The 14331-nt window shown below is 36.0% G+C and overlaps 1 protein-coding gene across 3 annotated transcripts in view; it reads right to left on the bottom strand.

The window, feature by feature from the left end:
• Positions 1 to 14331, bottom strand: part of LOC145694850 (putative ammonium transporter 1) — an 89722-nt gene that overhangs the window by 21610 nt on the left and 53781 nt on the right. For 2 of the 3 annotated variants that reach the window (XM_081771542.1, XM_081771543.1), the window contains exons 4-6: positions 11407 to 11634; positions 8182 to 8384; positions 5798 to 6031 (exon numbers count right to left, since the gene is read on the bottom strand). In XM_081771542.1, the coding sequence (XP_081627668.1) occupies positions 5798 to 6031; positions 8182 to 8384; positions 11407 to 11634 (665 nt within the window). The remainder of the gene's footprint in view (positions 1 to 5797; positions 6032 to 8181; positions 8385 to 11406; positions 11635 to 14331) is intronic. The other variant, XM_081771544.1, reaches the window with a different exon arrangement.

Here is a 14331-nt window from a genome sequence, read left to right as displayed (position 1 = left end):
ACAACACAGCTTGTAACAGACTGAAACTACACTTAAATGAAACCTGCTCCACTCCTCCCGTTCCCTCCCCTCCCCCTTATTCCTATGAGCCCGGGCTAAAAATAATGACAAAATACACAGAGCTATTGTTGCCTACAGGAAACTTAATCATTCTGTCTACCGAAGTGGCCTATGTGGGAAGGGACTGACAATGAATGCTAATAAAATATAATAATTACAATTAAATTCAGCCTCCCCTCTTTAACTTGGAAACGAGAGCTAATTCGAGTTTTTCATTGACGTTTTCGTTATCAGCGTGGTCGATATAGTTAAAAAACATTTATTTCATTCTAGTTACATTTTCACTGTTGGCTAGTGTTATTGAGAAAATTAAGACTTTCGCTATTGAGCTTATATATCTATACAAATCCCAGTTTTATGTCAGTTTAGTGTATTTTCAAAAGAAGTGTTAAAGTAAGGTAGACACGAAAAACGTGGCAAATAAATATCTAACAATTTTAAATTCCTGTATTTCTTTAGGAAAATATTAACTTTCAGGTGAGTAAATACCGCTTCAGTACTATTCATCTGAGCAGAAGCGTACTCCCAGGGGTCCACCGGATTCGAACCCCCCAAAACTTCCTAATTCAACATACATTTGTATACTTTCTCAATAAAATTATACTTGTGTACAGATAAAATTATACTTGTGTTAACAGGGAAATGATTGCTGTAGCATGAAAATTTGATCTTACACTTCATCTGTACTTTTTCTCTTATATTTTTTTATTCTGAAAATGTAGTTCTATCATTTTTTTTTCTTCTGAAAATATAGGTGAAAGTATTTTACAATTACTTACCGTCTTTTCGGGTACAGAAAATCACCTGTTCACTACTACATAAGACTCAGTGACTTGTAGTATTGGGCCTCCCCCCAAAAAAACTTGGACGTCTCTCAACAAAAATTCTGGGTGCGCGCTTGCATCTGAGTAAAATGGTTCATACGTCATTCTCTTCAGCTTTCAAATGTTACCATGTGCATGTGTTTATGATGTACAAGAGAAAGGAAATTTAGGGTTAAATATAGAATTTATGCTGCAAAAATCCGTTTTTTTTATTTATTTGGTGGGCCCTAGAGAGGTTCCGGCTATAAGTACTAGCCTGTACACAAATATAATCTATCTTTAAAAACGTCATGGCCTATATGTAATTCGTGTGCCAAGTTTCGTTGCAATATCTAGAATAGTTACAATAGAAAAATATTTCTCAATGCTATTTGACAAGGAGATAAGTTCAGAGAATCGAACCCAGTAACTACCCTCTTATCCTTCTATCAAACATTATTAAAATTACACCACCAAATTACCATTCGCTAATAAAAAAAAATACACGCAAATAGACACATTCACTTCCCTTGCTTGGCTCAGAACTAATATAAAATTTTCTGAATGTAAGGGGGGAAAGAGAAGGAAAAAACATTATAATGTTTACATTTTTATATGTGTGCATGAATTGCGGACCTAAAGTATCGATAAACTATACTTTAAAATTTTCTTTTCCTCCCACTGTTGCAAAACGGACGGAACGCGGTGGCTTAGTGGTAGAGCGTTCACCTCTGGTGCTTGGGGTCTCTGGTTCGATCCCAGCTCGCGCCAAGTGAACCTTGTAGTGGAGAAACACCGTGTGCGTAGGTTTTCTCGGGATTCTCCCGTTTCCTCATACTTTCTTCATTCCACCATTTCATTCATTATCTCATCATCACCGTCTCCTTTAGCCTAACCGGCATAACCGCGGGACGTAAAACTCAAAAGATTTCATTTAATTTCATTTTTTGATTGTATTTACTATGGTACCCTGAATTGTATTTGGGCTTAGGACTGAAAGTGTGAAACCAATGAATTTAAATAGTAAGTTTACACCCGACTCACATAGTAGATAACACTTGGGATGAACTGGAATTTATCGTTTCACTTTGACAAATCAGCTATCCACAAGTTAAGGTAATTGATTATTTAATATTGAAAGGATGATAAAATACTTTATTAAACACCTGGAACGTTAGATATCCCACACGACATATTGTAATATACGGTTGCAGATTTCACGGGGAAAATCTAACAGTAAGAGAAATATTCTCATGTAGCATTTTTACTTACTTTAAATGATCTCAAGTTGAACGAAAGAAATATATTACAATTTCTTCTTAATATTAAAAGAAACAGAAAAGTTTAGATTTTAAATTTCAATGTACCCCTTTAGAGGACAATGTTAGGCACATAGCATGCAAACAGCAACTGGCAAATTGTTGAGTGATCTATAAGTCTGTTCTGTTTAAAGTCTCTTTTAAGCACTGGTGGGATGTGAGAAGAAACCTGCTAGTTAAAACAGAATCTGAACTACTAGTAGGATTTGCATCAGAGGTAATCACCTTATGGAGAATCAAACTCATGGCTTGCGCAAAGAAAATATGCACGTTGTCCATTGGGTCACAAAGAGGTACAACTAACAAATGAAGTAACTGGACGCTATCTTAAATAAAAATATGTAACTGTTAAATATCACTTTTATAAAATGTAATTTAAATATTTGCCATCATGCTCTTTGCTTTAGTCACCCGATTTGATTAGCCTTAGAATCAACTTGAGAAACTTGTTGATTGTCGAAGATCCAAATTCGTACCACCACCTATAAGAGTCCATTTTATTTACACAGATAATCGTGGTCGATTTTCTTGAAAAGAATGGGACGCTAGTTCTTAACGACATCAGTCCTACTCACTTCTCTACTGGCTCCGGCACATACCGATGTATTAACCATTGTCTGAGCATTGTGGCCCTCCTTGGCTCATTAACATGAAATGTACATCTAGATCTCTGTGACAGTGGCCATACCCGATATTCACTAGAGATTTGTCTTTTGCCAATCTGAATTATCTTCTTCGTTTTAACCTGGGAGTTCAGTGAGTTTCATCTTCCTGTTGAGCTCTCTGTATCTAATTGTGTAGATCTATTTGAGTAGGTTGTAATATATGTTTCCTGTGGTTCCATTCCAGAATGTGGATACGGTGAACCACGGCGGCGAGTCCTATGGTCTGCGGACACCCATGAGGCTATTCTTACTCGTCGCCGCAGTCATACTACTTTTTGTCGGCTATCCTAATAGTGAGAATTTATAAGTTTTACATTCTGTGTGCTCGAGCAAAATACCTTACTTTATCTTCAAAGTGCCAAAGCTGGAAAAACTGTTTCGTTCCTCAGCAGTTGAGTATGTATGGCTATTGTCTGCAGTCGAATTTGCTCCATCAATGGCCAGTGTTCAGGTATTAGTGTACCTGCTCTATCAATAAACTGTGTCATATAGATAAAACCCACAGAGATATAACATTTTGGGCTGACATTTTTCTTCTAGCTCTGACTCTGTATACTGTTCGGTCGAGTTTAATTGTTTTTGCATTCGTACCGAGAGAAATCCTTTAAATTTCTATAGCGCAAATTTGGAGGATGATAACGTTCCCTTCACTGCTTTTGATTTCGACTCTGCCGTATGTGAGTCATCTAATACTGTTCCAGAGATTGACCTATATTTTACAATATGTCGTACAACGTTTCGCCCAATTCACTGCTCATATCATTGCAACTGTTTAATAGTATCCCAACCAGAGGCGGATCCAGGGGGCGAAAGGGGCGATTGCCCCCAGAAGAGGAAACTTTCTTATTTTATATATATAAATAAAACCCATCCCAAAGTTTGGAGCCCTTAAAAGTAGCAGTATGACAACCCACCGCCCCCCCTTCCACAGAAGTCGGTCCTGGATCCGCCCCTGATCCCAACTGTTCCCATCTTGATAGCATGAGGTTTTGGTTCTTCCCATTTTGAAACCAGAGAAACTTCCAACAAAGTGATGATGATGAATGAAGGCTTCTTAACCCTCCATAGCCCGTGTAGTCAATTGTAACATCAAGGCACGCGCGCGGAGTCTCACTCCGTAATATTTATTTATCTCATTTTAATGCGTATTTTGTTTTGGAGCGATATTAAATTGTTTAATATTTTCTTTGTAATGTTTTTGACAATTGCCCACGTATATTTTACAGCACAAACTCTTTTAACAGTTCTAAGAAAACTAAAATTTCTCTATCCGCGGCACATGCTACGGCGGGTTAAATCTGGCTTTCGAGACGATCAAGATTGTCTGTCATGGATCGAAAGAAGCAAAAGCCGCACTGAAACTTGCTCAAGAGAGTGTTTAACTCTAAATATCAAACATTCGCTTATTAACTATGTATTCGAAACTCTAATATATACATAAGTCGTAAGAACAATGGATCTGTAGCTCGTGGCTGTTGGTTGATAGATTCATGCTTACGACAGTCAAACCACTGATAAATTTAAACGATGGTCTCTTTGTTTGTTATACACCATGGCTGTTTATTTCACCTGGATCTTCTATTGTCCTCACACACTAAACAGCTAACAAGTAACCATGAATTCCAGGAAGGGTCGAAGCATTGCTAAAACAGCCCCGATTTTATATATAAACGGCTCAAGAAATGAGAATACTGATGGCTGTGCCTTCATCACAAATGAGCACGGTTCGGAATATATTCTGCATCGCGTGTGTTCAGTGTTCACAGCTGAACTAACAGCAGTCTTGCGCTCGACCATGTGCTTAAGCTTTCGCTGAATCATGTGCGTATTTGCACTGACTGGCAAAGTGTTTTAAAAAGCTTCAAGAACGCCTTTAATAAGCAAACCCTTGTGAAATATCATCACCTACAGCAATACGATTAGATTGTCGTTGCCTGCTGGCTGCTGGAACATGGTATTCTGGGAAATGAGTAAGCAGACACAGCAGAGAAGAATATCGGTTTGCCAAAGGTTTCATTGGAGCACTCTCTGCCGTCCTCCAATCTCAGTAATTATTTCTTCCCACGGATGCGCTCTTATTAGCAAGAAGATTGGAACCAAGCTAAGGAAAAAACTCTACTTATTAAATCAATTTTGGGCAACTGATAAACGTCACCACATACTAGCCACCGGGATCAAGTTATCATGACTCGCCTTTGTATTGGACACCCTTATCTCACTCATTCGTATCTAGTGCATGGCGTTAACCGTCCGTATTTGAAGGCTATATCGTTCCACTGAGTGTTCGGCATATTCTCATGGAATGTCCAGAATACTCAGTCCTCGCAAAACGTTTAGTATTACTTGAAAATTTCAGTAGTTTTTAGGATAATACAATCTGTAGTGATCGTATTACTACTTTTGTTCGTGAGATTTAAACAGTTAGCTTGTTCTGAGGTTTTCCTTCCTACATTTTTGGATCAAAAGATCCAATATATTTCAATCTTTTTTTTTTTATTTTTTTTTTGTAAGCCTTATATCTGGAGAACTACACTCAAACTATCACTTAACTCAGTATGATGTGCTTACTCCGTAAAAAGTACGAAAACTTGATTTAGAGGCCGTTTAAAAATTTTGTGGCCCCTGATCCGAAAACTAACTATTGGCCAAGATCACAATCTTTTGATCCATTTTTTTCAATCATTCCTAAAATTCTTGTTCTTGTTGTGTGGTATTATTACAGGGGCTTTATTACATTGTATTTATTATTTTAGGCTTTCTGCAACCAAATTAAATTTTGTAATTAACTTTTAATCTCTTAGACCTCCAGTTTTTGGAAATTTTATTTTTGATTTTTAAAGTGCCGTAGGTGTCGATCATTGGCCTTATCAGAGACAAGTGGCCCTGTTACTGTGGTCTCCATTAAACCATAATCATTCACTATTATGAACTCGTGTAACTGAATACTTACCATTCCTGTAAGCGATCCATTGAGTGTAAAGAGAAAACTCCATGCAGGTGAACAAAAGATGCCAATTCTACATGCAGTGAGAACAACAAATGCTGCAGCTGTTCCTGCGACAATTGTATTTGCTATCACTCGGGCAATGATGGCTGAGTCTCCAGGATTGGACATGCTTCCAAGAGAACCTCCGTTGAATGCCAGAAAGCCAAATATCAAAATCATACCTCCAATACCTATAAGCTGGAAAAGTTTTTTTTTTTTTTTTTTTAATCAATACTGTGTGCCCAAAAACATACATACTGTTTGTTATAGCAGTAATAATAAAAGGTTAAAATGGGAAATATACAGCTCATTTTGTTCAAATGAATACACAGGCCTATATTTCGAATAATCATTAATGTTTACAGACTGCATGGAATATTTAAAATAAATTGACGCACCAAGACATTCAGTATAAATTTGTATAAAATGTCTTCGACTCGAGGATTGTAGATAGACTCACTTATATATATGTATATATGATTTTAAATATAAACCACTTTTAGGGAGATAACTGCATTAAATATTATCGTATTAGGATTTCCGCTTGTTGTAATCAAAGGTCTTTATTTTTACCGATAAATAATTTCGATAGATTATTTAATAGATAAATTGCACGATATGACAGATACCATTATTGGATTTTTAACATATTTAAATACATGATAAATATAATTCTGTATTCAACGAGATCACAATAATCGAAATTGATTTTTTAAAACCTTGTTCATTAGTTTACTTTATATCCTATTTTTAATTCTGGGTCCAGATGCGGAAACAAGTTAAATCTTAATTATTATTCTGCGAATTATCGGTATAAATACTGTGGCTGTTCATTTGTTTGATTATTGAAATTGAATATGTCATTTAAATAAAAGTGTTACAATATTAATATACTGTACATTGATAAGAGAAGAGTGGTTCCTAATCATGATAGCAATACAGAAATATGTCAATAAGAAACGTACACAGTATCTGTTTACTTGTGGCCTTAAATAAACTTTACGCACATGGTTTATTTAAGAAGATTGGTTGTAATGCTCGTTCGTATAACAAGAAAACTAAATTCAGCATGCCTTTCTTTATATAGAAAACTAGTATTTCTCGGGAATTTCCCGTTTCTTCCCACATTCTCATTCCACCATTTCATTCACAATTATTTACTTTCATTAACCACCCGTCTCCATTAATCTAAACGGTATATACGTGGGAAAATAAGAATACTTGCAAAACTTTAACAGGATCTAGGCGTGTAAAATAAGAAGTATAGGGATCAGGCTAGATATATCTTAATGTTGCTGCTATTAGTATTCAGCCTGTACGTGGGATGACAATATTGAGAAGGATTTCGGATAATAGGAATACAGAGCAGAAACTGAATCCAGTTGGCGAAGGACAGAAGTTAATAGAGAGCTTTTGTGAATGTGATATTGAAACTTCCAGTTCCATAGGTTACAGATCTACTTAGTGATGTTGCCAGACACAGAACATTTCATTAATATGGAATTATTATCTCTAAGGTAAATGTTTCGTTCAGTTGATGTATTTCTTTTCTACCTTTTGGAAACAATTTACGAATAAAGCTTTATTGTAATCGATTTTTCAACATCCTATCGATATTATTTCAGCCCGCCATTCCCTCACAAAGGTGATGCATGAATTGGACATTTGCGAATCCGGTACTGACGTTTAAGGTGCAATGATCCTCGTGTCACAAACTTAATCCGTGTTAGCCACAGAAACATGGTACCTTACGCATTTCTTACTTTTCTAAGTGTTTTCTGTGAAAAAGAATATACAATGAAAATAAATTATCTTTTTCAGACACAAATAAATAACACTAAATTAAATGAAACACTAAGAGGACTAAAATAACATAAAGTGGCGGGAAAGGACAAATGTAGTTTTTAAACACATCACGCTGACGGTAATGTTTACACCAAAACTGCGAATTTTTTATTATTATTATTTCCAATTTTTTCTGACTCTACAACACACATGCATCATTTAAAGTTTATAATTATTTTACAATTACTCCACTCCAGAAGTGGAGCTTTCTCATGGCTATGCGGTTAGTATACGCGCCTTTGGTACAGGAGATCCGGGTTTGATTCCTGGTAGAAACATACATTTTGAATCGCATAGCATCGGTACTAAACGGGACGATAAACTCCCAATCAACTTACCTACTTTTCTGCGTGTTTATTACGTATTTCACTCATACTACGCTGAGTTATAAAACAGTGAAGATTGTGGTTTTAAAATCTCGTATTAAGTAAGATGTGTAGTTTCAGGTAATTTTAAATATTGACTTTATGTGTAAGAACTATTAGTAATACTCACTAACTTACTGGAATCGAGTGTCCCTGAATCTCTTGTACTCCATTCTTAGTGAACCTTCCTATTCGTGGTCCAAGGAAAGCAGCTCCAATCAAAGAACAAATTCCACTGAGACAATGAACTACTCCGCTGCCCGCGAAATCCTGGTACCCAAGCTGGTTTAGCCAACCTTCTTCAGTCCAAGCCCAATGAGACGCAACTGGATACAGAAATCCTATAACGACAAACAATTGAATTTCTTGCAGTAAAAACAACTACAGTAAAACATCTTGATAACGGATACCGATAGGACATGTCTATAAATGAGGAATGTCCCTTACAGTGAGGCTACGCAAAATTTGATTACTCACAGCTCATGTGATAATTGCATGTAATATACAGTAAATATATTAGTTGTAAGAGTAAATAGAGACTAATATCGAAATACTGGAATTAGTATTCGATTGACTCGGGTAGTGAGGGGGAAATCCTCGTCTAAAAATGAACCTACTTGTTCTGTCTAATAACCTCCAGAACTTTGTAGCACATTTTTGATCTTACCTTATCTTTAGACAGAACAATAATTCCTGTTCTACCTCATCTTCGCAAGAAGAGACATTTAGATTTCAGGAAAATTTGATAGTAATTATTTTCCCGATAATTGCATATAAATTTACGGTATTTCTCTATATCATTTCGAATATTATGCAACATTAGTTGCATTTTAAACTAGGAGTCATAGGAATTTCAGTTTTTTTTTTTTTTCGTCAGAAAGGATCTCTGATTAGTTCAATTTCATTTTCAAAAAAAAAAAAAAAAAAAAAGAAAAAGAAAGAAAGAAAGAAAGAAAGAAAGAAAAGTACACAAATAGTGGTCTGAAAGCATGTCCTCTCCTCCAATCCGTGTATTTGGTTTGAAGTCCGTTAGAAGGATATACAAATATATGGTTATATGCCATTATTGAAGCGCGAATAATGAACAAAATTTGAAATTCGAATAGTTACTGATTAGTACGCACTGTTAGTGCACTGAGCTGATCAGTACGGTACTGTATATCTACTTTTGGGCCGCTCTGTATAAAAACTATGACCAAACTTCCTTTCATTTCATATTTCATTGTAGTTGTTATTATCACTGATTTAATAATTCTACTGTAAATTAGCCTCGCGGGCTGTATCTCGAAGATCCTTAATTATAATTAAGGATCTTCGAGATACAGCCCGCTTAATTACTAAATTGTGATAAGAACAATAAAGAGGATCCCGCGAAAGTAAAGGCTAAACAACTTTTTGCAGTAAAAGAAACTAAATATCCTTTTATCATAAGCAACGAACATACTTTGCTGATGTACAAGCTGCATAGAGGCATAGGGAACGTCATGTATTTTAAACGATACAACGCGTTAAAGGAATAACTTCACCAACGAACTCGGTCGAGCTTCAACTATCTACTGCCAAAAACAGAATTTCAAAAATTCGCTTTCATTCAAGAGTTATCGTGTGGGGAAATGGACACACGGACTACTAACAGTACAATCCTATAAGTCCCACTGCGGATCCTAAAAGCAGACCAGGGAAGAAGATAAGAAAGGTAACAGACAACATACTAGATTTTTTGTTTGTTTATTCTTTTATTTATTTATTTATTTATTTATTTATTTATTTATTGAAGTTTATCGTCCTTTTTCATTACCAACGTTATATGGAACGTGCGTCTACAATTTAGAGAGAAGTCCGACCAATCATAATGCATTCAAATGTCAATGTTTTCTCACCGAGAACTGAAGCCGGGACCACTTGAACACAAGGTACGCGTGTGCTAGCCATCAGACCACCGAGGAAAGCTGCTGAGACTGTATCTATAAGTTTCACTTTTACTGCTTCTTTGTTAGTTGTAATTCGATCGTTTACATCAGGAGTTCTCAATTCATCAATAATTCTATGCCACATTAGCAATTTCAGTTATGTTCGCGGCAGTATTTAGAATTGTTAGATGCTGCCACCTATTTTGATCTAAATTAGTTTCCATGTAAAGTAGTTAATTTTTCAAAAGGGCATAGGTCACGACAAAGAGCTATGATGGCAATACGTTGGAGACCTCTGGTATTAAGGTGCATGAAAGTACATCGCTCTACATACACTAAAGCCCGCTAACGGATCCTGAAATGTGTTAATTCAAAATTTAATAAAGTTGATATTACTCAATTCCCTAACATTCAGTAGCATCCTTTCAGCTCAAAAGTCATTTTAACAAAATGCTTTTCATCAATATTCTATGCATTCCGCGCATACAATACATCAATAACTATAAGTTTTGCTCACCTGAAAAGTCTCGATTTAAATATCCTAACTATTTGGTAATGAAATGAAATCTTTGAGTTGTACGTCCCACGTATTTGGTAATGTATAGACATTGTATTATGAAGTTTCTTGTGAAAATTCATGTAGAAGTCAGAATTTAAGAATTTATATTCTCAATGTCCCGAAATCTCTGTCATCTATTGCATATTTATTAATGGTAATGTACCCAATGTTAATACAAACGAGCGAAGGAGGTTTTTCTAAAGTTACCAGGTTTGAATTTGTGCCTTTTAGCTTTGATCAATTTCAGGCTACATGTTTAAAGTAATTATATATATATATATATATATATATATATATATATATATATATATATATATATATATATATATATATATATATATATATATATATATATATATATAAGTTATCGTGGAAAATTTAAAATACAGTAGGAAATAAGTTATTCCCTTACCCTTCATTGATTTCAGGGGGCGCGGTGGCTCAGTGGTAGAACATTCATCTCCGGTGCTTGGGGTCCCTGGTTCGATTCCAGCTCGCGCCGTGTGGACTTTGTGGTGGACAAACACCGTGCTCATGGGTTTTCTCGGGGTTCTCCCGTTTCCTCCCACTTTCTTCATTTCATTCATCTCTCATCATCACCGTCTCCTTTAGCCTAACCGGCATAACCGTGAGAAGTAAAACTTACAGATTTCATTTCATTTCATTTTCCATTTATTTCACTTCATGTAATTAATTATTCGTTAACAAACCGCTTTGTTATCATTTTGTTTATTTAAATAATTCTTATAGATTTGTTCCCTCTTGCGCCAATTAAGTTAAAACTAAAGTAATACACCCATAACAAATAACAAGGGACAATGAGATGTCCTTATCTTTCCAGATATTGCTATACTTCTTAATTGCAAAAGAAATCAAATAGTGAGCAGATGTTACCTGTAAGAACGAAACTGTAAACAATATAAGCGATGAAGTTGCATCTCTCAGCCAAAGCTCCAGACAAAATGGTGGCCGCAGTTGCTGCAAAGACATATTGGAAAAACCAATGGGCAAACGTATCGTTATTGATGTTTTGTCCTCCGAACGCAGTATAACCAATAAACCAGTTTCCGCGGCTGTACGCAAGAGCATAACCCACCAGCCAATAGGAGATGCAACCAATAACTGTAAAACATGAAGAAACATATAAATGCGCAATGTAATTATATGTATTTATAAAAAAATATATATTCTAAACAAATAGTAAATAATCATAGTATAGAGTGTTTCAAAACAAATATCGGGATATAAGGCTTTGTAGTATTTATTACATTTAACGTACAATTATATAATACAGTACATCAAATGAAAGAACAACTCAGTTTTTGCAACAAGTGTTCAATGTGAGCACCATTCGTCACACGGCACACATCGAGTCAGTAGGCGAGAAAGCTCAATAAACTTTCCGCCGGGATATGGCATCAAACCCATTTAATTTAAGGTAGTCTCGTAGCAACTGTACCATCTTGTGGGGATTTACTGACCGCCAGATGCGAACATTATGAGTGTTCACATCGACACTTAGCTGAAATGTCGATTCATCACTGAAGATGACACGATCCAGAAAATCTTCATCGTCATGCAGCAACATTTCATTTGCAAAGTTGGCACGTAAACGTAGTCTGTAGAGCTTGTATCAACTACAAACGATAAGGAAGTAGTTGTAAGCGTCTCCTTAAAATTCTCCACACAGAAGTTGCACTCTAACTACAGATTCAATCTTTGCAAAATGTGAAACAAACAAAGCTTTCTGCTCACTAATCGCCATCTTTGCTACTAGCGCTTTCTAACGGTAGACAGAGGAAACAGCGCATGCGCATACGTGCATACAAAATTGTTTGAGTTGCTCTTTTATTTGATGTATTATTTATGATTGTAAGTTTATTGTAATACATTCTACAAAGCCTTAAAGCTCCGATATTCATTTTGAAACATTACGTACATCGTGTACTACATCTAGTTGTAATTAAGTGTACGTACGTATAATTATAATGATATCATTTTGCCTTCCAAATCCATGTGATTTTCGTGGCATAATTGCTTATTAGTTATAAGAGTGCTCACCTCACGTCTTATATGTCTACAATAGTTCGATCCTAGATCATGAGAGTTTCTGATGGACAACATCCTGCTGGTGTTTTCTCGGGATTCTTCAATTTTCTCTCACTTAACTAATTCTTCCGTAGCTTAATCATCCACTTACACCTACAATCCATATCCTCAATCCTACAAGACTTATGCATGAGACGTTAAACTAAATATGAGGCGCCTAGTATCAAAAGCCGATAAATCCATTCTTTTACAGAAATTGAGTTACACAGGGTGTCGCAAACAGATCGGGACGTTGGAATATCTCGAGAAATACACGTCGTATCATGAAATACAAAAACACGTGGCAAATATATTTTTAAATTCTATTTCAGGGTGGAACAATGTATTCACCCGGGTGCCCCTAAGGGGGGCAGATGGGAGAAACTTGAAAAGTTTAAATGGGACCCCCAATATTTAGTGCAGATTCAAATGCTACATACAAAACTATCTGGGAAACTTTTACTGGAAAAAAAATTGTGTATTCTTGACAGATGGCACTGTAATCGCGAAAAATCTGTTTTATTGAATAACGCAACAGAAAGATCGGAACAGGAAAATACCTCGAGAAATACACGTCCGAGCATTAAAAAAAAAAAAGTGTCAAATATTTGTTCTATTTCTATTTAACTATGTGCAAATCAATGCTCCTTGGCGCCCCCTAAGGGGGCAGAGGGGGGAGCTTGAAAAGTTTAAATGGGACCCCCAGTTTTTAGTGCAAATTCAGATGCTACATACAAAAATACGTAACTTTTACTGGAAACATTTTTGTGGATTCTTGACAGATGGCACTGTAATTGCGAAAAATCTGTTTCATTGAGTAACGCAGCAAAAAGATCGGAACAGAAAAATATCTCGAGAAATACACGTCCGAGTATGAAAAATCAAAATATGTATCAAAAATTTGTTCTATTTCTATTTAACTGTGTGCAAATCAATGCTCCTTGGCGGCCCCTAAGTGGGGCAGAGGGGGGCAACTTGAAAAGTTTAAATGGAACCCCCCAGTTGGTAGTGCAAATTCAGATGCTAAATACAAAAATACGTAACTTTTATCTGCAACATATTTGTTTGTTTGCTCGGTAGATGGCACTGTAATCGCAAAATCTGTTTCATTGAGCAACGCAACAGAAATGTCGGGACAGTGGAATATCACGAGAAATATCCATCTGGGCATGAAATTAAATACAAATATATGGGTCTAATATTTTTGATCCCTAAAATGTGTGTGTGGAGATGAATGAACTTGGTCAACCCCTAGAGGGGGCACTTGGAAATGTGACATAGGAACCTCCAATTGTTACTGTAGATTCATATGCTGTACACAAAATCGACGTAACTTTTATCGGAAAAGTTGTTTTGTGTTCTTCACAGATGACAATGTGATATCAAAAAGCTTAATAATGCATTAAATGTATTTTCGAGCAAGAGATACAAATATTGTTTACCTGCCGAACGTTTATTTGAATTCTTTTATTGCAGTTACCGTTACTGGAAGCAGTAATCATGTAATCATGAGCGTTGACAAATAGGGAATTATAGGGCATTTGCTCCCTCTGGAATTTAAATTGCCCCCGATTTTGTTAAATTATCCCTACATGTGAGGACTCATTGTGCACAATTACGTTTTTAATGGTAGTTTCGCCTCCCTGCCCCCGTCTTCTGAAACATCGTGCTTCCCTCTCCTCGGAAAAAGCCTGTGGGTACCCATGACTGTAATCACAACAACTAAATATT

This window comes from Thermobia domestica, chromosome 9, assembly GCF_964235325.1.
Source record: "Thermobia domestica chromosome 9, izTheDome1.hap1.1, whole genome shotgun sequence".
Lineage (NCBI taxonomy): Eukaryota > Metazoa > Arthropoda > Insecta > Zygentoma > Lepismatidae > Thermobia > Thermobia domestica.
This window is presented reverse-complemented; position numbering and strand designations above follow the sequence as displayed.